Source organism: Nomia melanderi, chromosome 8 (assembly GCF_051020985.1).
Source record: "Nomia melanderi isolate GNS246 chromosome 8, iyNomMela1, whole genome shotgun sequence".
NCBI lineage: Eukaryota > Metazoa > Arthropoda > Insecta > Hymenoptera > Halictidae > Nomia > Nomia melanderi.
Window position 1 is genome coordinate 163,083 of NC_135006.1, and position 25,748 is coordinate 188,830.

Sequence of the window (25,748 nt, forward strand, 5' to 3'; positions counted from 1 at the left end):
CCATGTAATTAAATATTTCGACACATCAGTTTTCTGCTTGTAATTGCTTTAAATCATTTGAACGCTCAGGTCATAAAATGTGAGGTTTTGACACATTTGCTCTAGTTTGAGATATTAGATTGAAAGTCCTATCAACGTTTTCTCTGCAATTAGCCAATGTTCTGTTGTTTTATGGGTGAATTGAGGATTAGTAGAAGACTATCGGATGTTAAGGGTTAAATTACATGCACGTAAAGAATTATTCAAGCGTCTTGACACTGAAATTTGGAAATATTCAAACAGTGAATGAATAATTTATGAAAAATTATTCAAAAATTTAGCACTGAAATTTGGGGAGATTCAAAAGGAGTAGTCAACTTGTCCTGTGAATAACTTACTCATTTATCCAAAGATTGAGAAAAAGCCATCAGTTCCTTTTTTTATACTTATTTTCATGCGTGGACTCGATACCTAAGGTACGGACATGCGTTTAAGAATCACCATGTACATATATATCCCTATCTTGTTCAACTTTCTCTGTTTACACACCGCGTTGTTGCGGGAGCGACGGACGAGCAGAGTGACGGACAGACCGGGCCGGCCCGTTCTCTTGAAATAACAATTCCCTCCGACGATTCATCCCGGCTCCATCGAGTGCGCTGTTCCATCGCTCCCCAGTGATCCCGATGATTCAGGTATCGACGGAGAATCGTCTTTGTTCAGTGGAGACGGAAAGGCTCGCGGGAGTTGCTCGCAATATCGTTGCTCGCAACGAGATTCCTTTCGAATGGAGCAAGGGACATCGAATATTCGGTTATTTTGCATCTCGAATTTTGTTTTTTATCTTGTTAAAATTGTAATTTATATAAAAAGGAATTTTACGTAACAGTTCCTCGGTTTTTTTTGTGTAAAATGTAGCATTTTAAACTGGTACCAACTATGTATCCGCTAACTACTCCAAAACTAGGACGTATTCCTAATTTCGAATTTTCATCTTAAATAGTCCGACTTTATTAACCAAAACTCGGATCAAAAGTATCAAACCTTCTACGTGAAAATAGTCTCAACGTTCGATTTTATTCTAACAGCCACCTATTACATTATTCTTTGCCACAGTTGTAATACTATAATATAATCACATTGTCAAAGGCTCTCAAGCGAATCAGACAAAACGCAACATTAAACTACAGTTAAAGTTACAGATCACTGATGCAAATTCGCGAACGGAGAATCAAAAACACTTCGCACCGCGGAGCTCAACCACTTGAACTGAAATGACGAGTCTCACTCGCAGACGCTCTCAGTGCGAAATTGGATTTCGCCAATTATTTCCTAAATACGCTGGATCATAACCAAAATAATTTGCTTATCTTCGCAAATAAATTCAATTGAAGCTTGCAATACTTCAATTTTCTTTAACACTAAACGCACCGGCACTTTATAACATATGTCTACCGTAACCAATGAAATAACTGGTTGTGAAATAAAGGTAAATAAGATCTACGATTATTTTTCCTCAGTGGAAACATAAACGAATACAGAAATTGAAAACCCGATTAATCGGACAATATAAAAATTGATGTAAGATTAATGATTAAAAGAAAATGCAAAATTTTCATCAAACTTTAATACCGGTCAATTGACCATTCGCGATACGTTTAGTGTTAAAATAGTCGTGACCACGGGGTAGCGACAAAATTAAACAACATAAGCAGGAACGTTCAATTAACACGTTGATAGACATGACAGTCACCGATGACCTACACTCGACCGAATTGCTGGAAAATAATTATAATACAATTAATAATTTCCCCTATTTACCTTTGCTATGAAAGAATTAGTGTTACGTAAAACGCGCAAAACTTCCGCGGCGCTTAACGTGTTAAAAAGAAATCGTCAGGCGATCCGAAATATCAGATCGTAGATCGACACCTCGCCGGTTCAGGAGGTCCCGGTGTCGAAGACGAGAAACGAAACGAGTGACACGCGGAAAGCGGAGAAGAACGCGCGGCGGAGCCGAGCGCGCAGCCTGTTTGTAGACCTCTCGAAATCGCCGCACGCCCGAAACTCCGCCGGCTTCGACGAGTGGATTATCGGTGGAAAAGGAATTAACGAACGGGAGCGGCGAGAGAGTACTTCCCTCGTCTAGTGGCTCTTCGTGGCTTTTAGATAAGGTCTCTCAGCCCTACGCATCGGCCGCCGGCGCAGCCGCAGCCACCGCCGGCGCACAAAACACACGCGGAAGGCGCGCGCGCGAAGGGACTCCTCGATTCAAAGCGTTTCTTTTCTTCTCCTCTCCTCCCCCTGCCGCCCGTTTTTTCCTTTCGTTCTCCTTTATCGGCACCCCCGGCCCGGTGGTTACAACGCGAACGATCCGTCTTCCGGGGTCGTTGTTGATTCGCACCCACGCGCGTCGATTCCGTGAACCCCGGGAAATCCCTGAGCAGGAATCGTCCGACGAGACGTTCAGTCAAGTATTCACGAGCCGGTGTCGATGTTTATGCGAATCCCGTGTTTCGATCAAATGGCACGGAGGAATATGATCATCTAAGGCATTATGCAACTGATTGAATAATTGATTAAATAGAATGATGTTTTAGTAATACGAAGAATTACATAAGCAATGGTTAGCATTGGGTATACTTAATGACATAATTTTTTTTATCGTCTAACGAATACTCTGTCCTAGAATCTTCATTTAAGACTAGATTTATAGGTACTTATTGTACAGTTAATTGTATTGTTTCTAGGAGAATTGATGTTCCCTCGTTTAGGTGTTGGAAATTAGGAATTCAACACTAAGACTACTGAGGTCTTAAATCGATTTTACAAAATTGCTTTATAGAAACTAGAATCGTTGTTAAGACTTCAATTGATTTGTATTTTAGTCCGGGTATTACTAAATCAGCTTCTTTAATAGTTTCTCAGACAATCATCTGTACCTGCTTAGTCACTATAAAGGAAGAAGTCGAGAATGGGTTTTGACCAGTCTGGTACTTCTAACGTTAGCAACAGACAGGACGTAAAGTTTCACAAAATAATGTTTGTAAAATCCAATACACGTGAAATTAGCGCATTCCGTAAACCTGGTGTTGAAATCGCCTTATAAGTTAAGGGTAGATGTCGCCTCGTTAAAGAAGGGCAAGAAAGAAACAGGAAAAAGGAGATCGAGAGCGATTCCGCGGTAGGACAAAGAGTGAAATTAGAGGGATGCGTGAAATGGGGTACGAGATAAGCTCGATTTTTATCGCGAGGAATCAAAAGCACGCGGCCTGACCTGTATGTTGCCCGCTTGTAACCTCCTGCTCGAGTGGTCCGTAACCCGGCGCAGCACCGGTCCCCCTTGCATCCCTTAAAACCGTGGCCTCCATTGTCGGGGAGAGCTGCGCGGCGGCCGAGAATGCAACGAAAGCACTTTAAGGGGCCCCCGTGCAGCGGACCGTGCCTCAAGTGGCCGCCACCGTCTGTCTAATTTTTCGAATATTAGCGGGATGATCGGCCACCCTCAAAAAATTTCTTTTCACCCTTCGCACCCGCCGACCGAATGCCAATCGCCTCCTCCTTTCCTCGTTCCAACCGCGAAAGAATCTTCTGGCACATCTTTTTTAACCGTCTTCCGGTTCCTTTGGGAACCGTGAGGATTGAGGACTTCCTGTGTTATTGTTCTCTCACAGAACAGTTCTCTTTGTTTTTGTCATTTGAAATGAAGCTTGAAATAATCTTGACGTGTTTAGTTAGCAGTTGATTCTAGAGTCAGTTAATTGTAGAGTTTCTTTAATCTTGAGAGTTGTAAGGAAATTATCGGCAGATTAAAGAAAGAAGTTTTGACACCGAAAGCATTCTTGATATACTTTCAAAGATGTTCCAATTTTCACACGAAGTTCTTGCTTTCTTGTTTCTATTTCAGCAGTTTTTTTAGCAATACACAATACATATTACTTGAAAGGCTTTTCTTTCAATCGTTCAAAGATTCAATACGTTGCCAACTGAAATTGATAAAATAAGTGGAACGTGGTTGCTAAATCGCCCAAGGTTGGAGGGTTAAAGAAGACAGACGCCGTTCGAATCGAAAGAACTTTGTTTCTCTGTTGGCAAGTGTTATTAGCTACTCGAAACGGTGACGCTGGCAAACGCAGAAGATAACCCGACTGGCAAGCTTGCGTTATGCGCTAAATCGGACAGAACCGTGTGCCTATTGTCTTCCGCGGCGGGCGACAATGCGCCGCGATCAGGATTCGCGCCCCCGTGAACACCGTATTACGCACAATGCGGATTATGACGCGCTCCTGTCATAAGCAGATGACGATCTCTCGATCCCGTGCTTACGGACGGCTTCCCTAATCGCGTTCAATTGCCGTAAAAGCGGTCCCGAGCGTCGCTTTTCCTACCGACCTCCCCAGAGCCGCCGCGATTTCCTTTTTGCCACCCTGTAGAAAGGGGACCCGACCGTTTACCGATCGAACTTTTGAGTTTTGTAAAGATTCAATACAAAACGAAGCTTCATCAAACTGAAATCAGCGGTAAAATTACAAATTACAATAAAATGACCTACTTTCAACCACTTTTTTAACAAATTGTTATAGTTTCATTGCAGGCTGGCCTATTTTATTTTAAAATTATTCATTTATTTATTTAAAAATGATCTTATCATCCAACTATCGTTACCAAAGATTTTTAAAAAGAATTCTTTTCAATCCATCAATCTTCAAAGAAACAATATTACAACACAATTTAATCTAAATAAAAAATCGGTGAATTTTAACCTAGGATTCGATATAGGTTCTTATCTGAATGTTAAATAAGATTAGAGGATCATTTTCATCTTTAATCGATACAATTCGAGTCATGTTTCTCCGGCGATCTATTAATTCTAAAAAGCGCGTTCCGCCATCGCTTAACGTAGAATTCATCTACGATTTAGCTGGCGGGTCCTTTGAACAGAAGACATTAAGAATAATGATTACAACGCGGCTCCTTTTTAACAACAAAAGCGCTGGTTAACTTCTCCCGTTACAAAGCGGTGAATATAATATTTCTAGATTACAAAAAGCGTTCGCGGTGCTGCACCTTCAGCGGGCAGGTCTCTTTGTGACCCATTCTTCAGCGCGTGACGTTTATTCTCGCGAAGTAACGCTGCAAAAGTGTTACACACTCGCGGGTTTTTCTTCAACGATCTTGGGTCTCCTTTGCTTACACTCAGATCCCCGAGGATTTCTTCTCAAGAACCCACTCGGTCCGCCGGCGCAAACGTTTGTCGCTTGTTCTTGGGAATATTTGACGTTTTTCTTGACAAAATTAATCAAATACACCGCCAATCGGGAATTCAAGAAATACCGTTTGAAACGGTTTCCCAGCCTTTAGTTACCTTCCGCGCGAAGGAATTTTCGCGCTGTCACCCGAGAAGAATTACACCGCACTTTTTTTTCTACCAACGAAAAAGAGGAAAGCTAAGTGCTCTTCCTTTTATTGCTTTATTCCCGCGACAGGGTAATCTCGTTACTTCAAGAAACGTTAAGTATCAAGATCATGGATTACTGAACTGAAATTAGACGAAAAGGAATTGATACTCGTTTCATAATTCTTCAGTTATTTGATTAGTATTTCGACGTTTGATTCAAAAGGAGACTTCCAATTAGAAAGATCACCACGAAAATTGTTTTCAAAATTGCGAACTAGATTCTATTCGAGCAATCGCGTTAGGATCCAATAAAAATACGAAGCGCGAGCGAAGAATCAACAGGGTGGCACCGGGGAAAAAATCGCTTCGACCCAAGCGAGAGAGGGAAAAAAAAAGGAAAAATCGACCTACCGGCGTCCGAGCGGAACTGAGCGAGGCGTTAAATCCCTCTCGAAGAAATAACAGACTTATAATAACTGTGGATTATGGATTTAGGGGCCCCGTTGGATAGTTCCAGGTTGCTCGAAACGTATACACGCGACAAAAGGCTTGCGCTCTCGCCCCTCTTGGAAAAATATTTGAGTTCCTACCTGACAAGAGTTCGCGCGCACGAAAACGCCGGGGAGCGGGAGCGGGAGAGAGAGAGAGAGAGAGAGAGAGAGAGAGAGAGAGAGAGAGAGAGAGAGAGAGAGAGAGAGAGAGAGAGAGAGAGAGAGAGAGAGAGAGAGAGAGAGAGAGAGAGAGAGAGAGAGAGAGAGAGAGAGAGAGAGAGAGAGAGAGAGAGAGAGAGAGAGAGAGAGAGAGAGAAAGAGAGAGAGAGAGAGAGAGAGAGAAGAGAAATTCGATTGGACGACCCCGCGCAGCGTTCAATCTGAACGGCCGGTGAAATTTCACTGGGTCGAAAATCCCGCTAAAATTTCGATCGATGGAATTCCATTTATTGTTTAAACAATTGCTCGTCACTCTCGCCCGCGGGAAAGCGAGGATTGGATAACTGGATCACCGATGTTAACGAGCGTTTTAGCATTCCGATTTGCGCGATTGCTGAATTAAACGGATGTTTCGTGTCGCAGGTTTCGTTGATAAGTTCGAATTATAAATAAATAAAATTGTTCGACGAAAACATCGGAAAGCTATTAGAACAGTAAAAAGTAATAATAGAAAAGAGAAATGATAAGATTTTAGTATAGAGAAACATGAACGACATGTTGACTGTCATGAAAAGCAGCAGAGTTTCGTGTATCACTGACTTGTCTCGTGCAAACATAAAGAGAGACAATTCTTACGTTATAATATGATCTAGTTATCTACGCTACATTTTTATTCGATACTGATTATTTTATAAGTTACAATCGTTACCTTGTAATTTGAAACCTCCGGTCATCGATGACCACAGTGACAGTCAACGAGTTAATGAGCGAAAATAGAAAGATCGTTTAAGTTTCGACGCGAAAGATCGTGGTAAAAATATGAAAATTAAATACTTCGTCTAATTAAACCTAGAGAAATTTGTAATTGAATCGTTGAATCTCTAAGCAGAGTGTGTTTTGATTGCAGGTGAAGATATGGTTTCAAAATCACCGATACAAGTGCAAGAGGCAGGCGAAGGAGAAGGCAATGGCGGAACAGAACGCTCAGAATCAGGTAACTATCAAGAACAAACGGAAAATCGAGTAGAAAACGAGTAAAAAAAAGGAAAACAAAAAAAGACGATCAACGATATTCGGTAACAACGCGAACGGCACGAGAAGTTTCAATTAAATTCTTCTGTCGTTCATCCCCCGATCTTCTTCTCTCTTTCTCTCTTTCACGATAATATACGCGAGCCCGATAGATCGGATTTTTCCGGGGGATTTCGAAAAGGCACGAGACACGCACGACAAAATATCGAGCGTTTCGAAATGAAATGCTTTTAAATGAAAAATGTTCCGAGGCTCGTGATAGGGGATGGCGCGAGGGGGATGAACGGATGCACGCGCGCGCGCGCGGGCGCACGGATCGTTGCATCCACATCGTATTTCGTTTCGAGTGGGCCACTCAACCGGCTCGAAGCGATTCTGCATTCATTTCGTTATTCCATCCAAAATTTTTCCGGTGATAACGGTGCATGGACAACTGGTCTCTGCGCCCGCGTTAAACACGTAATTACCTGACGAGCTGCTTCTGTATCGCTTCCTATTTTCTCTTCTTCTTATTTTTCTCCTGTGCATTTTGTTATTTCATCTTGCCCTTTCCTCCTGTTCCTTGTATCCATGGAATTTTGTTTGAGTTTCGTCAACATTTAACGTCTTCAACGCTCGAGTGTTTGCCGCGCGAGAATCTCGAATATTCTTCATTTCCTTTTTGAATGTTTCTCTTTCATCTTCTGGAAGAGTTCCTCGTTAAATCAGAGACGAGGATATCACAGAAAAGTGTCCACAAAAACCGGGATACCGATAAATAGCGGATAGCAAGACGTTGTGCGGGCTGATAACGTTTTAACCTTTTGCTCTCCAGAGGCGCCTCTCGGTCGCCAATTGATTCGACACAGCAGAATTGTAAACTTTGATACTAAATATTCAACTTCCTATAATGCATTAATATGTGAAATACTGAAATGCAATAGTTTTCTTCCTGAATCTACGTGCGGTTTCTCGTCAAGTTAGTTTCAGAAAACGTCGTCTGTGTCTCGATAGGAACTGTTGAGTATTTTCAGTGAAACACTTCTGAAGTGCAAAGGGTTAAACGTGAAATTGAGTTTCTAGAATACCGTAGGACTATCGTGGAAATATCAGCAATCACTATTGAAATTATTTTATTCTATTTGACAGACAAACTTCGCTTGATATTAACGTTCCAAGAAGAATATTCCAATGCTTAGAAACGTGACATACATAGTAATTTGAAATGTCGTGTTATACTCGCCGCGAAAATCGGAATTCTTCCAGACAATCGGACCGTGTCTTTCACGAGATCCATCGGTGCGATGTGACGTCTTTAACAAATCCGAAGGAACCCCGAGACACAATGAAGAGAGGGTCTTCGAGACCGCGTGTCCGCTTCGATATCTCGCGGAAGCCGGCCATTAAATTTTAATATCAGACTTAACACGCTTCCATGGTGTACGATTGAATGTCTGATTAAAGAGTCACGAGTGAATTTTAACCGATGGTTCGTTGAAAAGGAATAAAGAGAAAGGAAAAATCGAGTCAAGTTTCACTTTGCAGAGTTCCCCCGATGGAAGTCCGGAACGCCGTCCCCCCACCCGTCCTTTCTCCTCTTTTCTTCCTTTCTCCTCTCGCGTTTCATCGATTCTAATAATGACACGCCAGATTCCCCGTAGCAGATATCGTAATTGCAAGTTCGAAACGTGCCCTGTCTCGATCTCGTCGCCACGCACTGGCGAATACGAATCGCTCATCCAGCCTCCAGCCGGCGCGGCCTCTCTTCCCTCTCCTTCTGGAAGAATAACATTCAAAAGAGACGTCAGAGGACCGACGATCGTCCCGATACACGCCGATTCTCTCCCCAAGCCCTCTCTTTTCTCTCTCTCTGAATAATATTACGGAACGCGGCAACAGTATGCGGGATCACGGACGTCTCTCGGCATGCATTAGCGGCAAATCGCTCGATTCGCGTCTGCCGCTACGGAAATCCCACTATGCTTCTGGCGGATCGCTGTTTCCATCTCTGCTAGTAGGTAAATTTGGAATTTAACGCTGGAACTAGCGAGTATTTGGGTATTAAAACTATCTGAAGGATATTGGGAATAACTTGGAGCATTGAAGTAAAAGTACAATTGTATTTTAATGCTGTAACTATCGTATAGTTAACATTAGAACTACCTGAAGTGTGTTAAAAGTAACTTGGAGTGTTAATGTAATACTAACATTGATCTTCAAAGTTGGAACTATTGAATAATTAACATTAGAAATACCCGAAGTGTATTAAAATTAACTTGGAATATTAGAAAACTGAAGAATTACAGCCCATCTAGTACATTTAAAGTAACCAGAGCATTTGAAATAATTTTTCAGTAACTCGTTAGAGAAATTGTAAGCATAGATACACTCTTCAATTTCTGCACATGATAGGATCGAAGACAATGTCGAATATGGATTCTGTTATCAAAAACGCCGATTATAGATTTTATCTAAAGCGATTCGCGGATAGATAAATGAATTTATCGACAATAAACGAAGCGTTCAATGAAAGAATCATTCTCATATCAATATCTGTCGACTATTTGCTCGGACGTCGGTTCCTCGCGGCAGAAACGATCGTTGGTCCGTCGCGTCGGTACACGATGCTTCTCGGAAATGTTTTTTCGAAATCCGGCCACTTCGTTATCGCTTTTCTCCCAGTGATCTTCCACGCGTTCTCTCTTTCTCCTCCCGTGTGTACATTTTTCGCTTGTCTCTCGCTTCCTCTTTCTACATTTTCCTCCGGTTGGCAATATTTTTTCGCGAAAAACACGAGCGACACTCGACTAGGATCCCGTCGCATTTTCCGATGCATAAGCGGATCCTCCTTCCCCTCGGGGGAGCGCGTTTTTCCGCGCGTGCCATCGAAATTCGATGAAAACGCCCGGCGCGCGCGTTTTTCACGGTTTTTCCCTGGCGAAGCCGGTTTCGCGGCTCGCTGATCCAAGTCATTCGCCGTCTTTCTCTGTTTTTCGAACGCTGGAACGATTTTCAATTCGCCGACGCATTAGACCTCATGACAAATTCCTTTCTCCCGCTGTTTTCCATCGACGCAAACAATTTGAAAGGAGACCCAGGGTGAATTATTTAACAGAGACCTTGGACGAAATTCTATGCGGAGAAGTGATAGATTAATTTTGGAAATTAGTCGATAAAGTGGAAGAAATGTTCATCGATGAAATCTAATATAAAGAAGAATAAGAAAGTGACCTTAACTCACAATTTTTAACAATCAGTTTGGCTATAGCAAAATTTATGCAGTATGAAATTAATAAATATCAACCTACGAATACAAATTAACAGTGTATTCCATAGCCTTAATAATCTTATTAAAACGAATATATTTTGTAACTTCGAAGTTACAATGACGTTGAACGTTTACGCCGTATAAAAGTTTAAGCTGATTAATTACTTAATCTCGTTCACCGTTTTGCGGCAGAAAATTGAATACGTTAATTTATCCCAGCATATTGACGTGTGACTTCAAAGTGACACAGGCCTATAGAGGGTTAACAAGAAAATCGTTATCAATGCATTCATCAATGAAGCTAAAAAGAGAATAACGAAACTGCGCTGAGAGTAAACAAAAATCGCTCCAATTTTAATTGCAAGTTCATCATACGTGAATGGCTCGAACGATACACTGTCCTTCCCCATGTCGGAGGAGTAGCTCTCGCAGGATCGCGATCGATCATCTCGGGGAATCTCGTCCCGCATTGTCGACGGAGGCAAGAGCGGCGTGGCGGCGGCTCGTAAACACCCATAGAACATTAATGGTGCTGAAAGTTATCCGGTGGCCCGATCTGTAAACCGTCCTCGCCCCTCGATTCGTCCACGCCAGGACGAGCAGCCGCCCCATAATTTACTCGTTAGTTTTTCGTGGCCCCTGCTGGACTCCTATTCAACCTCTCTCTCTTCCCTCTCTTTCTCTCGCTCCCTGTCCCCGTCTCTCTGCCTATTCTTCCTTCGTCTCCCTTCTCTGTCTTCCTTTAGAAACGAGATCACTGTCCTCCTTCCTCCCACGGTCTCGATTTCAATTCCGTGGCTTGTTTACCGTTCCTCCCCGTGGCAGGACTACCACTACCCAGTCCCCATTATCTCGATCCGGCTCGCCGATACGTGTAATTCGCGTGGCTCGCGTGCACGCACCGCAACAGAGGAATCGAGCGATCGCGGGCGTGGCAGGATCTTCTTTCTCTCTTCCTTTCGCAGAACGTCGCAGGATACAATGGTACAATGTGACAGGTCCTTCGGAACGGGAGCCACGCGGTAAATTCGGGATTCCGTACGGTTTTTATTGTCGACGTAAACTGAATCGCTTGTTAGGGTCTTCACGAGGAAGCTTGTTGGGTGTCGTGAACGCAGAAATTGGATGTAGTTTTGAATGGAAAATTGAGAAGAGACGTTTTTAGGATTGCAGTATCGCCTTAAAAGTGCAGTATCATCTTGGGAAATTAGGATATCATGTTAGGACCTACAGTGTTATTTCGAGAGCAGTGACGCCTTGAGAATTATAGTTGTTATCTTGGGAACTATGGGACTGTATTGGGTACTACAGTATCCCCTTAGAAACTATAGCACTGTTTTGAGAATTAGAGCACCACCTTAGAGACTATGGCATAGTCCTGAGAATTACCTTACCACCTATGAAACTATAGTAGTATCGTCTTACTAAGTCAAGAGTATTATAGTACTTATCCTCTAAAGTGCTACATATCACCTAGAGAACTATATCATAACCCAAAGAACTACATCTACTTCAAAACCATATTGAGCAACCAAAAAATAGTAGTCCGCTCACTTCAGCAACCACATTTCCCAACCACCCCAAAACGCGATAACCGCAGCCACAGCCAAATTTCTCCCGCCATTCCTCCGGCCGCCTTTAACAGTTTAGCGGTAATTAATCGTCCGCCGAGCGCGAAATCCCGAACGACCGAGCGACGGCGCAGCCGACCGCGTCGTCGACGTCGGCGACGGGTTCGCAGCCGGAGTTCCGATTTTTTTTCTCCCTTCTTTCCCTCTTTCCCCCGTTCTTTCGTTTTATTCCATTTCCTCCCCTCGCGGCGGTAAAAAATTTCAAGTGGTGGCGCGAGCGAGCGGGCGAGCGAGCGAACGCGGGAAAAGGACGGAGACGGAAGGAGGCTGGTAGGGTGAACTGGCGAGAAGGAGACACGGTGAGAGCAAGAGAGAGAGAGGGAGAGAGAAAGGGAGAGAGAGAGAGAGAGAGAGAGAGAGAGAGAGAGAGAGAGAGATGAGGCAGAAGGAGGGCGGTATCCTGCAGGGGAGCGCGGAAACGGGTGCTCTCGAGGACCGGTCGCCATCTTGCCGTGGGTACAGTCAGGCACAACACCTGGACGGGAATCCGGGTTACCGATACTCGTATTGATATCGATTAACCCGTCCCCCTCCACATCCCTCTCGAGAAGTTAGACGTCGATCCTTCGAATAAAACCACCCCCATGCCACCCTCTGGCCGCCAGCTTTTCAGAGGCTTCGTGACCGCGACATTGTCTTTCGCCAGTGCGAATCGGCCCGTGCGCGTCCAACCCGTGGCCACCATCTTGGAAGTTCAAGAGGCCTCGAAAAGTGTCGCGCGCGCGGCAGCGATACGGCAGACAAGCGACTTTGGGTTTACCACTGTGCGGTGTATTTCGCTTGTCCCTCCCCAACAAAAGAATTCCAAAGTTGATCGTTATGCGGCGTCCAACCCTTACGTTTATTTTTTTAATCGAAGACCGTTGAATGTTGGTCGTTCTTGGAATTTTCGTTACGACGTTAATCACCACCGTTGTCACCGATGACTGGAGTGTCCGAATTATTTGGAAATAATTACGAGGAGAATACTCATGTTGAATTGAAACGTTTTGTAACATGAGCAACTGAGTAATAGTATAACATAAGAATTATGATACCATTAATAACTAATTCTAATAGTATTTACCTTTGTTATGATGCGATAAGTAATGTTATACGAAACGCTGTAAATTCCAGTGGCGGTGAACGTGGTAATAGGAAGTTCGTGGATGCGACTCACGATGTCAGTCAAATCGAAATACGTATTCAGAAATCCGTCGTGACTGAACGACCAACCACGAAATTATATTTCAGTGCGCTATGCTAAGAGATTCTAAAGTATCTACATATTAACCTAATAATCGAGATGATCATTTTCTTCGTCTAACTTTTCTCCATTCTCGCTCGTTTCGTCAAGGAAAGCTTCGAATTTAATAATTAGTACACAGAAATTGTTACTTCATGTTCCTACAATAATATTTCGAATGCACAGACAAACCGAGTATTCCACGGTTGAATTCTAAAACCACCCCCGGTTTCTTTCGCTTCTCAAAAATATGATTCTCGTCGACTCTGCGAGCCAAGGACGAAAATATCATGCGTCGCGGAGGGAGCGGCCGAGGTTCGGGCACAAAAGTCACCGGGGATTACTCGATTGGCGCGGCGGCGAATAATTATACCGACCCGCATTACCCGAGGCAAAAGAACGTTCGGGAGACGGGTTCAAGTGGCAGACAGCTTTCGTCGGCGAATTTCTTCCGATCCACTATTCGAGGCCGGTGTGCCGCGCATTTAATTCCTTTAATATATCGCGCGGGCTCGCTCGCGAAAAATAAATTGTACTTGAGGCTTGCTCGCTCGCTCGCTCGCGGATCGGATATATCTAAATGCCGGGCGACGGGTTTCCGCGCAGTTGCATCGTCTCCCGCGGAAAAAAAAGAAGGAAAAAAGAAGGGAAGAAAGAGAAAAAAAAACACTCGTCGCCGGTGCAAGCCGGCCCGAGATTGATGTAATTAACTAAAAAGCTGGCCTTCCGGCTGCAGCCACGACCGTCGCCGCGGCCCACGGCCCCCGGGCGACGTCTCGTTTTCTTTGCGGAGTGCCTCGGGGGCCGAACAAAGACCGAGCGGGAGAGAGGAGATATTTAAAAGATTTCTGCCGGGACCTCTCGTTTCCGCGACGAATGGAATTCAATGGGCTACGGTAAACGAGGAAGTGGGTTTTTTTCAATCTAATAACCGATGTTTTCACCGCCGAGTGTAATTACATTAGGTGGCCCCCGCGAGCTTTATCTTTTCCCCCTTTCTTTCCCTCTGTCTTTCTTCCCGGCTTTCGATAATCGGCGAACGACTCGCGCGAGTCCTAAGGAAAGCAAATCGGACCGCTGATCGTCGCCGCTGTCCGATCTGTTTTTGTAGACTTCTTCCTTTAGAGTGATATCTAAGATTTGGAATTAAGATTATGGACAGAGAGCGAGATTCAAAGGTTTGCTGTAAAGTGTCTTCCATTCGTAATGCCATCTTAGAATTTTCATAAGATATGACTTTTTCTTTTAACGATTCCAGCTGTCATTCAAAATTTTTTAAAATATTTTCATCACATTATTTTCTTATTTCCTCCATTTCCTAATTATTTAAAGCGCTAAGCGCAACCAGAAATGTGCATGATTCGTTACCGGAAAGAGCTTGAAGTTTTGAACCGGTTGAACCCGGGTGCGGATCGTTTACCCGAATTTTCCCAAAACGGGTTCCAGCGTTTTCGAGGAAGAGAAAAACGATTGGAACCGGGGAAGAAAGGAGCGAGAAAAAAAAAGAACTTCGATCGGGGCCGAGTCCTCGACCCAAAAGCCCGGCCGTCCGTCTATTCAACAATGTTCTCTTCCAAGGAAAAATATGGCGGCATAATGAGCCCCGACCGAGGGGGAAAAAGCGACGGGGCTAACGTGTTTCCCGAGAATCCAATCACGGGCAGGCATTGAGCCTCATTACGCGTCGGTGGTCGGCCCGCTCATAAACACGTACTACTCCGTTCCTGAGCACGGCCATTTTCGCCGGAAATCGCTTAACGCGCGGCTCTGAAGTGGCTAAAGTGGCGTGACGCGTGACGCGCGCGCCGACCGTCATGCGTTTAGCGTAATCGTCACTTTGTCAGCGTGAAGTGCACGGCATGCCCTGCACTTATGTTCGCTGCCGCAGCACCGCCCCTGCTTGTCGACTTTTTCGTCCACCGGTCGCGAAAACCGGAGACATGCTTCTTCGAGGAACCAGGAAAGAATCGCGACCGATTCGAGACGAGAGTCGAGATAAAGGATAAATAGCGGATAACGGTATAGCAATGGCGAAGAGTAAGGTTGCAGAGTGGCTTAATTTCAGCAAGCTACTCTTTGCAGCATTACTTATCCTTGATAATAGTTAACACTAGAACTACGGAGCAGTGAATGTGATTTTTTGAAATATTTCTAGAGGAATTGTAAGACTGTAACTATTCAGATTTCGATTGACTCATGATTCAGTTTACGTGTTACTAAATCAATTTGTCTAGTAACGTCTCAGAGAAGCATCTCTCATTTGTTTAATAATTGGAAAAATGAAATTCAGGAATGGATCAATTTATACTTGGTAGTTCTAACGTTAAGAGCAATAGGTTATAGATGCTGGATAAAGTACATTCGGTCCGAAGTATCAACATCTTGCAATCCACTTGCCAACATCTCACTCTTGTCTTGTATCTGATTCTACTTCACATAGACTGCATCCTGCAATTTTCTTCACCCTAGACTCATTTAATCTACGTCAATTATTCTTGATCGTTTCTTGTCTTCAATATAATCTTCAAGATCTGAAGATTCCTTCTTGGTCCGACATATTGCCTACTAATATACTTCTCTTCCATCTGATTCTCCTTTTAGCAACCTGAATCTACTGTCTCCTAAACCTCCCTTATATCCTACATACTCTACCGATCAATACCACGACACACTCTTCACCATCTGCCTTTCTAACATTGCTCCTGTACTTCGCGAGTCTTCCTTGCTGTCAACCTTACTTCCCAGCTCCGTCTTTATCATTACAATTCGATATTCTATATTCTTCCTCTCTCGCCAATCCCTCTTCATCGCATCCTCCATCTTCCCAGCTCTAACTTCATTATTCCCAACGTCTCGTTCATGCCCCGAAGCACGCATGAACCAGCCGTTCCTCTTCATCGTCGCGGAGTCTTCCTCTTTTCTCGTCCATCCCACGCTCGATGACCGACGCGTCGTGGAATTAGAAAGTCGGAGCGATCGCGTAGCGGCACCGAGGCGTTATTCCCAAGCGCGATTATATTATTAAAGCCGTCGCTGCCGCGGAGATCGAAGAGGAATGTCGTGTACCGAATGTTGATACAGCTGAGTGGTCGTCCCGGCAGGTACTCGGCCGGCTCGCCTCGGCTTCTGTTTGGCATGCCGTGGGGTCCCGGCTCGCCTCGTACCGAATCTCTCGGCAAGGAAAACGAGACTCGCGAGCCGGGAACGAGGAGGGTGGACGCGGCGCGGCTCGATGTTGACGCGGCCGACAGAGCACCGGAACCCGGTCCACGGTAGCCGGCACTGTTTATTCGTAATGAGAGACTCCGACGGGCACGGAGAACGTAGAGACGAGGGGGGGACCGAGTCGGAGACAACCGTACGCTCGATCACGAGGTATCGCGCGGGTTAAGTACCTGTGCCCATCACCGTGCCCGCGTGTTTGCTCGGAACACAGAAGCCTCCTCCCCCGATGAAACCGTCCCCCCCGCGTCCCACGTCTTCGCTGACCGGTTTCACCGCGGCGCAACGCGTGCACATACGGAGGACACGATGTCGTTTGCATATGGCTGGACAGGACTGGCCCGGGAATCTTGCGGGTCAACGCTACGGTGGTTTCGCTGGGTGACGCTGAGAGCGTTTCACGGGGATGGTTTTTGAGACCGGTGTATTCCTTCTTGTACTCACCCTTCGCAGTGGAAAGTTTTTAGTATTCTACATTCCCTGGTGAGACGTAGACGACATTCTTCGAGAGACTTTATGGTTCTGCTGTATCGAGTCGTCGCTTCTCCGGTGTAGAAGGATAATCATCGATCAATTTAGAATATTTGGACCGAGCTTCCAATTACATTGTTTAGAGTTTAGAATTCTCGTGTAGTGTGTATAGGTGTGTTAAGAGACAAATTTGTTGATTTATTCTCAGTGACATTCTGAGAACCTTAATATTATCATCATAATTTCAATGAACGACTCAATATTTTGTTTCACAGTGTACCCAAGTGGTCGGTACCAAAAGCTACCCCCAAAATCACAAAGATTAATCCTCGAATCGATTCTTTTGTTTCAGAGTGCGAGTTCGCCGAGACGGGTGGCGGTCCCGGTGCTGGTGAAGGACGGCAAGCCTTGCGGCAGCGGCGGCGGCGGCGGCAACGAGGGCAGCCGCGGCGGGCCCAGCGCGGCCCTGGCCAGCCCGGCCCCGCACCTGACGGCCGCCTCGAGCCCGCACGGTTCCCATCACGCGGCCTCCTCGGTCTCGCATCACTCGGTGGTAGGCGTGAGCCACGTGATGTCCTCTAGCCAGAGCCTGCAGCATTGCTCGTACACGAGGACCGGTGCACAGCAGAGCATGCAGCAGCAACAGCAGCCGCAATGCGGAGGGTACCTGCCGTTCCAGAGTCGGGCTTGGTAGTACATGCCATCCGCGGCGGTGGCGAACCCATCGGCCGCAGGTCCAGCTGCCTGGTACCCGATCGAGGACAGCCCGTAGAGACGGCGCGCGCGCCTGTCCCCGTGTGATGTCAATTTCCACGGAACCAACCGACCGTCGGGTTCGCGGGTGCAGCGGGCGGCAGCTATGTTCCCCGCGAGGACACCTCTAGGACGACTTTCTTCAGAAGACACGTTCGGCGAATATTTCTCAGACGGAGTGTTGGAATTGTAGTTACCAGGGGCATCAGGGCAGGGACATCTTTGGACAAAGGCGCAGTGTCCTGCGTCAAACAGACTGTCGATCAAGTGACGATTTTCAGGGACTATGTGGGACGCGACGACCACGGGACGGTTAACCAGTGAAGCGTTCGAGCCTTCTGCTGCTTCATATTCTCCTCAAATAAACGTGATTTCCCAGTCGCTAGCGATGCCTTCGGGTGGTTTGAACACGGAAGGAGAAGCAGAGGTGGTTCTCGAGTGCCGCGGAAGTGTCCGGAACATTGGGACGTTGAACGACGATGGTACCGAAGTACTTATACACATCGTTCCCGTTTGGTCGGTCCTGGAGGATGGAAACGATACAAGTTCCCCTACACCCAGGGACTTTTTGGGTTCGGGGAACGTGACGAACTTCGCGTGGGTAATGTTCGAGGCTGTTCGAAGATGTTTGGATCACGAGCTCGCGATCAACGCGCGATTCGTTCTCGTCGCGGTCGCCAGGCAGGAGCTCGTGCCGGCTTCTGATTCGTCCTGGCGCCGATCGATCGCGTGTACCTCGAACAAGGAGTCCGCGTGGGAGACACCTTCAACTGCTGGACCGTTGTCTGTTCGCCGTCGTCCGCCGGCGAACGAAAGGAAGACTGGAGATCGTGAACGAAGCGATCGGGAACCTTGATTCGAGTGACCTCGGGAGGATCAGAGAAATATGTAATTATCGAAGTTAGAAGATGGTTCTTGGAAAAATGATTGATCGACTTTATTTATTCTTGTTGTATGATTTTAGATGAACGGATGATTCTTTTAACTATTGCACCGTTGGTGTTCGGTAGCTTCAGCGAAGATAGAAACGGAACGTGAGATTTTTGCTTACGAATATTCAATCTTTAGAGTCGGTGAATCGTGTTTTCCTTTTCCCTTAGAAAATCTGAATCACTCTCTTGTTAAGGAGAAATCGTGATTTAAAGGGGTTAATCTCTGAAAAATCAAATTCTTTTATAATAATTTTCATCGAAGTCACGTGAACGTCTTGCGACGTTTCACAGGTAAAATTTTGGAGCAAAAAGCGGGACGCGGCGAATTAGGGTCTCCGATCGTTCGAGGACAACGCGGAGCGTGAAAATGAGGGTCGCGGACTGTTTCACGAACAATCCTGTCCGGGACCACTCGAAACGTGCGCCGATTCCAATTGCGAGAAACCGTACACCGGCGTTTGATCGCCGTCATCGGAGACGAGCGAGCCGCGACAGTGTTGCGCAGTGCCGCGTTCCATGCAGGCTTGGTCGCTACACAGTGAAAAGGAGTCGGGTTTCGCGTGAACGAGCGGCCGCGAACTCGTTGGAGGCTTACTTTGCCCGATCCGGGCGGGAAATAAACGGACAATTCATTTAAAAAGTCCTGAGCTCGATTCTCTCTCGAGGATTCTTTCTTTTGAGAAAAGATTTATTAATTAATTGGTTTCCTAGGAAATTTTAAAATGAAACAGGAGGATATTAAAATTAATGTGTAATTTGCGTAATACATCTGATAGGAGTTTAAGAGATAATAAGGAACAAACGTGACATTAACAATAGGCATTGATTTTAGAAATATCTGATGCACCCAAGAAACACACGAAAAGTAATCAGAATAGTTTTGTTTTATTATTTCATTAAAATCTGATTACGTAGAAGTCTTCTTCCGAAACGGCGACGTCTAGATGCAGATCATTTAATAAATGTTATTTTTTTCATTCTCGTCATCTATATATGAATTTCTTGGGTTTCCTAGTTCTTCTAAGAAAATTGAGACACTCTTAAGCCAGCCTCCAACTTGTTACCGGCATCGGCCACCGAGACTCAAAGGGAAGATATTCAATTTGTGGAAACGGCGAAGTGCGGCGTCGGCCATTTTGAATGCATACCCATTATAGATTATACGAATTCGAAGAAGAATTCTCCTCGCGTTTGATACCTGATAGACCGCAATATTTTGTAAGATCAACGGGAAACGATCGAAAACAGTTGTTACCGAGAGGATTCGGTGATTGTTCAGATGCATGAGAATCGGAGGAACAAACAGTCCACGTTACGCTATTTAGCAAATTACACATAACCATAATCTATCGACGAGTCGATAGACACCGAACAGTTCCGAGAGTAGACGCGAGATATTCGATCTAATCAATTTCTTAAATATTCAGCGAGGCGAATGTTCATATCGGATCCGGTTCTCGGCCGACGATAGCGATGAACGTCCAGGTTTCCTTATTGCGCGACAGGCCAGACGGCGCATTAATTATTCCGTTGCATAAATCGATATAGGCAGCCAGTGTCTACGTTACTCTTCGAGTCTACTTCTCCGATTCTTCATGCACATCGGCAATTGACTGAAAACCTTGTCGAAAACCCACGGAAAATGTTCTCAACGATCACGCAGCCTATAATGTTCATTTTCTACGATACTGGAAATATCTATTGCTATCCCTTCAATTTACTTAGCGACTCATTTATCATGCAGGTTATTCAATCAAGTTGTACAAATTATCTGTTTCAACTGTCCCCCCAACTTGTTAATTTAATACCAAATCAGATACACGGGAAACGTAAATTTAAGGACATAAATTAAGTCGAACATTAGTTTCCTCAAACGATCTTGCACCTGGGAACATTCAAATTCGAGGGAAGCAATAAATATTTCCAATGTCACACACCAAAACTTATTTCACCGAGACACAACGATCTCCGCAAGAGATCCAACGCATCATTACGTTCGATCCATTTCACCACGAGCCGAAACACGTGGCGAAATCTTCGGCAACGTTAAGCAAAACTGCCACGATTATCGGCAACCTAGGTTCAACCCTTCCGCTGCGCAACTGGGCTCGACTTGAACTCGTAATCCGTTGGAATACGTTCACTAACTCGAGCCCCGTATGTTTTATCCCTCCGAAACCCCACATCTTCCTCCGAGAATGCACTAGAAAAATAATTCGAGCAGCATAAGGGTTGAGCAGAAATTCCAACGACAAGAGAGCGAAACACGACCAAAAACCCGCGACCAATTTCAATACTCGAGGCTCCACGGGGAGAGGGGACGTGCCAAAAAAAGAAAGAAGAATCCGCGAGGAACAACGGAGCCGAACCAGATTCTATCTGGGCCACGGGATCCGCGTTCGAAAGGAGAAAGAGAAAAGGGAAAGAAACGAATCGTCGAATCAGCCGTCGACGGGAGGGAGAGAGGCAACACAGCGACGAGCCGGCGGGAGTTGTGTTCCATCCCCTCCGGCGCGCAATTCTCGGTTGGAGAACGGGAAAGGGGAGTATAGCGAGGCGGTCGACGACGACGACGACGGCGACGCGGTGCAAAAAACCTGCGGAGGGCCAAGGGGGTGGCTCGCGAGGAGGAACAGTCGAAACAGATTAATCGGGCGTCGGAACTGGCTCGTTCCATAGAATCCTCTCGCGGAAATCGTGTCGCGGGCGCGCGTTTCAAGCTGTCGCCGCGACACGCGTGTGTACATAGCACTGAGGGGTTGAGGGCGCGGTGGTGAGCGCGGCTGGTGTACATATCGCGGACGTTTCGCTCGAAATTGTGACGCGCGCGAGAGAACGGAATCGATCCTCTTCTCTCTTCTTCTCTGCCCCCCGACTCCACGGAACGGGGCTGTGCACGGCGGGGCCGAGGTAGTGGCAGGGGTGGAGGGCTCGGTCGGAGAACCGAGGGAAAAAGGCTCGCGTATCTCCCTGGCGCGGCGATAACGAGGTCACAGCCGTGAATCCCGATGGTGTAAATAAGAATAATGTGTACACGGCGGTCTTTAGACGTTTCAAGCCCGAACAGGGAAATAAGGGGTTGCTCGACGCGGGAAAGGGGACGGGGCGAGCGAGCGAGCGCGCGCAAGTCAGGATAAAGACGGACGAACGAAAGAAACGCGCTGTTCAAAGAGGATCCTCTTCTTTCCTCGCTCGCGATGCCTGCCACCCGCCGGAGCAACCGGGTGTTCCCGTTCTACTGTAAACGATTTAGCGAAGAGGAACGAAACTCGAGCATTATCGACATTAATGTAACGCATCTGATTACACGTACGAGCACACGTAACACGCGCCCGTGCGCGCGCCAGCGTACAGATACACATTACACGATATACACACGACAGACACAGGTTTACACGATATACGAGCGTCAAGGTATAATTGATTGACGAATAGCGAGTAGCGTGTGACGGTGAAGAAATTTAGAGATTATTACAAAGTTTTGTAAATAACGACAGAGATATTAATAAAACGATACTTATTCGAAGGAGTCGATGTTGATGGTTTTATTTTCGTCCGATTCTTTCGTGTTGCTTTCGAACCTTTGTCCTTGTCCTTAAAGGTGTTCCTTCAACCTTTGTTCGTAGATGGTTACTACCATTGAAATAAAGATAATATCGAATACTTAGATTTGAAGATTCCAATTATAGTTAGAAAAATTACAAAAGACAACCTATCGAAACCTAAATTTTGCACTCGTGATTCTGTTATCTCAAGATCTCTCTAGTTGATCTGCATGCTGAAAAATCTCCAAAAGGATCACATTTGACCGTATCATTCGCCAAAAGAAAGATCGCGGAGCCCAACAGTAGAAAGGTTGGACATCGACCAGACGAGTTCCGAATTCACTGTCCCCGAGTCCACTCATCGTTCACAATCGAAAATAGGATACACCTTTCCGAAGAGGTTAAGAATGTTTCATTACATCTCCGACTGCCGGGTTTTTCATGCGTGACGAACGATCCTCCGCGGAGCACCATGGAAACACCCTCGCGCTCTGATCTGCGCCGCGTGTTCCTGGCCCTGTAACGTCCTAACCCCCTTAGCTGCACCTACGATTATTAAGGTAAGCCGATCTCCTCGATAGGTGAAGGTTAATGCCGCTCCAGCGCGCAGGTAAAGGACGAAGCCACCAGCCAGTGACTCGGCCTGTTTATTGGATATTTGCGGAGGGTCCGGAGCCCTGGGACTTAAACCCCCTCCTGCCCTCGTCGAAGGGGAGGTCAGGATTCCAACGATTTATCAAGAGCAGCGTGACTAATTGCTCCTGGAAGCGGGCGCAGGTACGACCGGCACGAGTCACGGGGAAAGATCGCAATTCGAGTCGAGGATCATCGGCAACGGAAAATCGCGTTGCAGACTTCCGCGCGGAAACGAGATTAATTAAATAGAGACGAAGTTGTGCCTTTTCGCTTGGCGATCCTCTTGGGGTCTCTTGCTCCAGCCGTTGGGAAATTTGTTGTGCTCCGCTACTGAAACTCGTCTAAAATCTAGTGAATCTAATTTCACATATAGACTCTTCCAAATTCTCATTCTCTTGAACTTAAATACAACTTTGTAGATCGTTCTGGACGATTTGCTTTGGACCTAGGTCCTTCTGGATTCTACTTATCTTCGAATATAGGTTCCTCCGGGTCATCGTTTTGAACTTGACTTGTTTCAATCCCTCTACGTTTATAATTAAGAGCCTTTCCTTTCCAATATCTCTCAATTCTTTTTTCAATTCCCTGAACGATCCTCTAAGTCAACGAAAGACTGCGATCACCTACAATCCTCCGAGTTTAAAATCCGTGGATGTAAGTCGAGTGCAGGTAAAAGTCGAGAAAGGAAAAATACTCGCACGAGTTTCATGCTGGTCTACGTTGGCGCGTGTCGAGCGGCCGCACTCGCGAGCGCAACCGTCTGTCCGCTAGTGTGTGCGTACGTCGCATGACATACGAGATGTCCTGACGGTGACAGGCCTCCGCTTCTGGTGGTCACTCTTATACACTGGTATCCCATATAGCACCCCACACACCCTTCTCTTTCTCTCGGCTCGCCCGCCATTATCATATTTATTAACTGCCGCTCGACGCTTATATCTACACCTATTCGCTGCCATTCCTATATAATATAATCTGTGCCAGTGACAGCAGCACGTGGCACCGTAGCTACCCGCTCCACCCCGTTCACCCTCGCTGGCTCGACGATACTCTCTCTTTCTCTTTACTTCCCGCCCGCCGCCCTTCCTGTCTACCGCCACCCTTCACACCCTTATTACATGGACAGAGGATTTGTTGCTGCCGTTTGATACGATTACTGGAACCGTCGCCGGTTTCCATGACGATTCCCAATTCGCATTGTCCACGGAATTTTACCTCTTTTCTTTGATCTCTCTCTCTCTCTCTCTCTCTCTCTCTCTCTCTGTCTGTCTCTCTCTCTCTCTCTCTCTCTCTCTCTCTCTCTCTCTCTCTCTCTCTCTCTCTCTCTCTCTCTCTCTCTCTCTCTCTCTCTCTCTCTCTCTCTCTCTCTCTCTCTCTCTCTCTCTCTCTCTCTCTCTCTCTCTCTCTCTCTCTCTCTCTCTCTCTCTTGTTGCAATAAATTGGTACCCCGTTTTCTTATTTCTCTTTATTTCATCATAAGTCTTCAGTAGGTAACTCGAAACCCAATTTACCCTTCTTATTTATTTTATAAGAGTGTACTTTGCTCTATTGTTCTTGCCGTCTGAAAGCAACCTTTAGCTTCAGTCCCGCTGTTCGCGAGCACGGTCAACGTGTTTACATGTCGCGTACAATTCTTCTTTTGTCGCAACGAGGACGACAGCGATGAAACGAATATTAACCCTCGGTACTTCTAAGCCCAGCTGTGCTACACAGGCACTTGGGTTATCGATGCAGAAGCTTAATTGCATAGGGCGCAAAAAAGTCCAGTTTCATGAACCTTACATTTCCTTGGTCGTTTTGAGAATTCATTGACGGTTTCAAGTTATAGTTATAAGCAAGACAGGGTGGTGATCAGTTTATAACACCTGAAACTTCCGCATCGGTTCCAAGCGTGTTTCGTTTTCTCTCACGCGAACCTCTCTCCCCGGCGGAATGGCACGCGCAGGCCCGCCACACGGCGATGCCTCCGGTCGATTGTAAATTCATGAAGGAAAAGGAAGGCGAAACGCCCCACTGCCAGGACCCCGTTCATGAATATACCGGAGCCGGCTGGAAAACATGGGGCTGTTTCGATCTAAGACGCGAGAACGCGGCGCGAGGGTGTCGTCGTCCTTGGTCGCGGGATGCTAATGTCGTCTTCCTGCGGTCTTCCCTTGGAAGCTGCCCTGGGATTCAAATGCATTGCAAAGGGTTGTCGGGGGAGTGTACCTGGCATTCGTCATTCATGACCCTGGAGCCTCAATCAACCCCTCCCGTCTGCTTACAAGCAGATGCATAAAGCGATACATGTGATTGTCTCCGGGAATGAAGGGAATGTGCGGCGACCAGAAGGAAAGAGCAACCATAGATGAAGACCATTTTGGTACAACCGGACTGATCGGTGAATCCTGTGTTACAAGTTCATCATTAGTCCAATCGTCCAGAACCTGAACCTCTGAACAATTTCCAGGCACTTGAAGAATTTTCGGTACCATTAACGAGATATCTAGACTGAAATATATCGGTCAAACGTGCGGAAACGATCGCGCGTTATTCCTGTAACGGTCATACAGCGAGTTTCGCCCAGGACTCGGGCGAGAACTTTTTCCGTGGTACACGTTCAATTCGCATCGACAATTGCCGGTAGCCTCCCCGTCCCCGCCGCCCATCCCCACGCCCACACGACGCGTTATTGAATTGGAAATTTCCGGGGCCGGGGACAAAGAGTCGATTTCATTTGAAATCATGCCGCGAGTCTCATAGACCTCCATTCAGATGGGTAGGGAAATGCAGATTGCCGGGCGACACAAAGCATTCCAGCCGGGATAACCGAACTGGATAACGGGTCCAGATATTGCTACTTGACTCCCTCGCCTTGCAGGTAATTGCTGCGCCAGGCCGGGGATGCCTTTGCCATTCATACCGTGACGGAATTCGCGATATTCGCTCGCACGCCATACGTAAGATACTCGTGCGCAGCTGTCTCGCGTCGAAACCGCTCTGTTCTGTCGATGCATTATCGAATTCCGATTAGAGGTTAAACGAGCT

General features: G+C 46.1%; 1 protein-coding gene across 2 annotated transcripts in view; it reads left to right on the forward strand.

The window, feature by feature from the left end:
* LOC116431686 (homeobox protein Nkx-2.4) overlaps positions 1-22,074 on the forward strand; it is a 47,229-nt gene extending 25,155 nt beyond the window's left edge. Inside the window, exons 3-5 of one of the 2 annotated variants that reach the window (XR_004235988.2) lie at positions 6,935-7,021; positions 17,208-18,496; positions 18,573-22,074. Coding sequence is in view for 1 of the 2 variants with exons in the window: in XM_031987468.2 (XP_031843328.1) it covers positions 6,935-7,021; positions 17,208-17,549 (429 nt within the window). In the remaining variant the exon portion in view is untranslated. Of the gene's footprint in view, positions 1-6,934; positions 7,022-17,207 lie in introns of both variants that reach the window. The other variant, XM_031987468.2, reaches the window with a different exon arrangement.
* Positions 22,075-25,748: the final 3,674 nt, after the last annotated feature.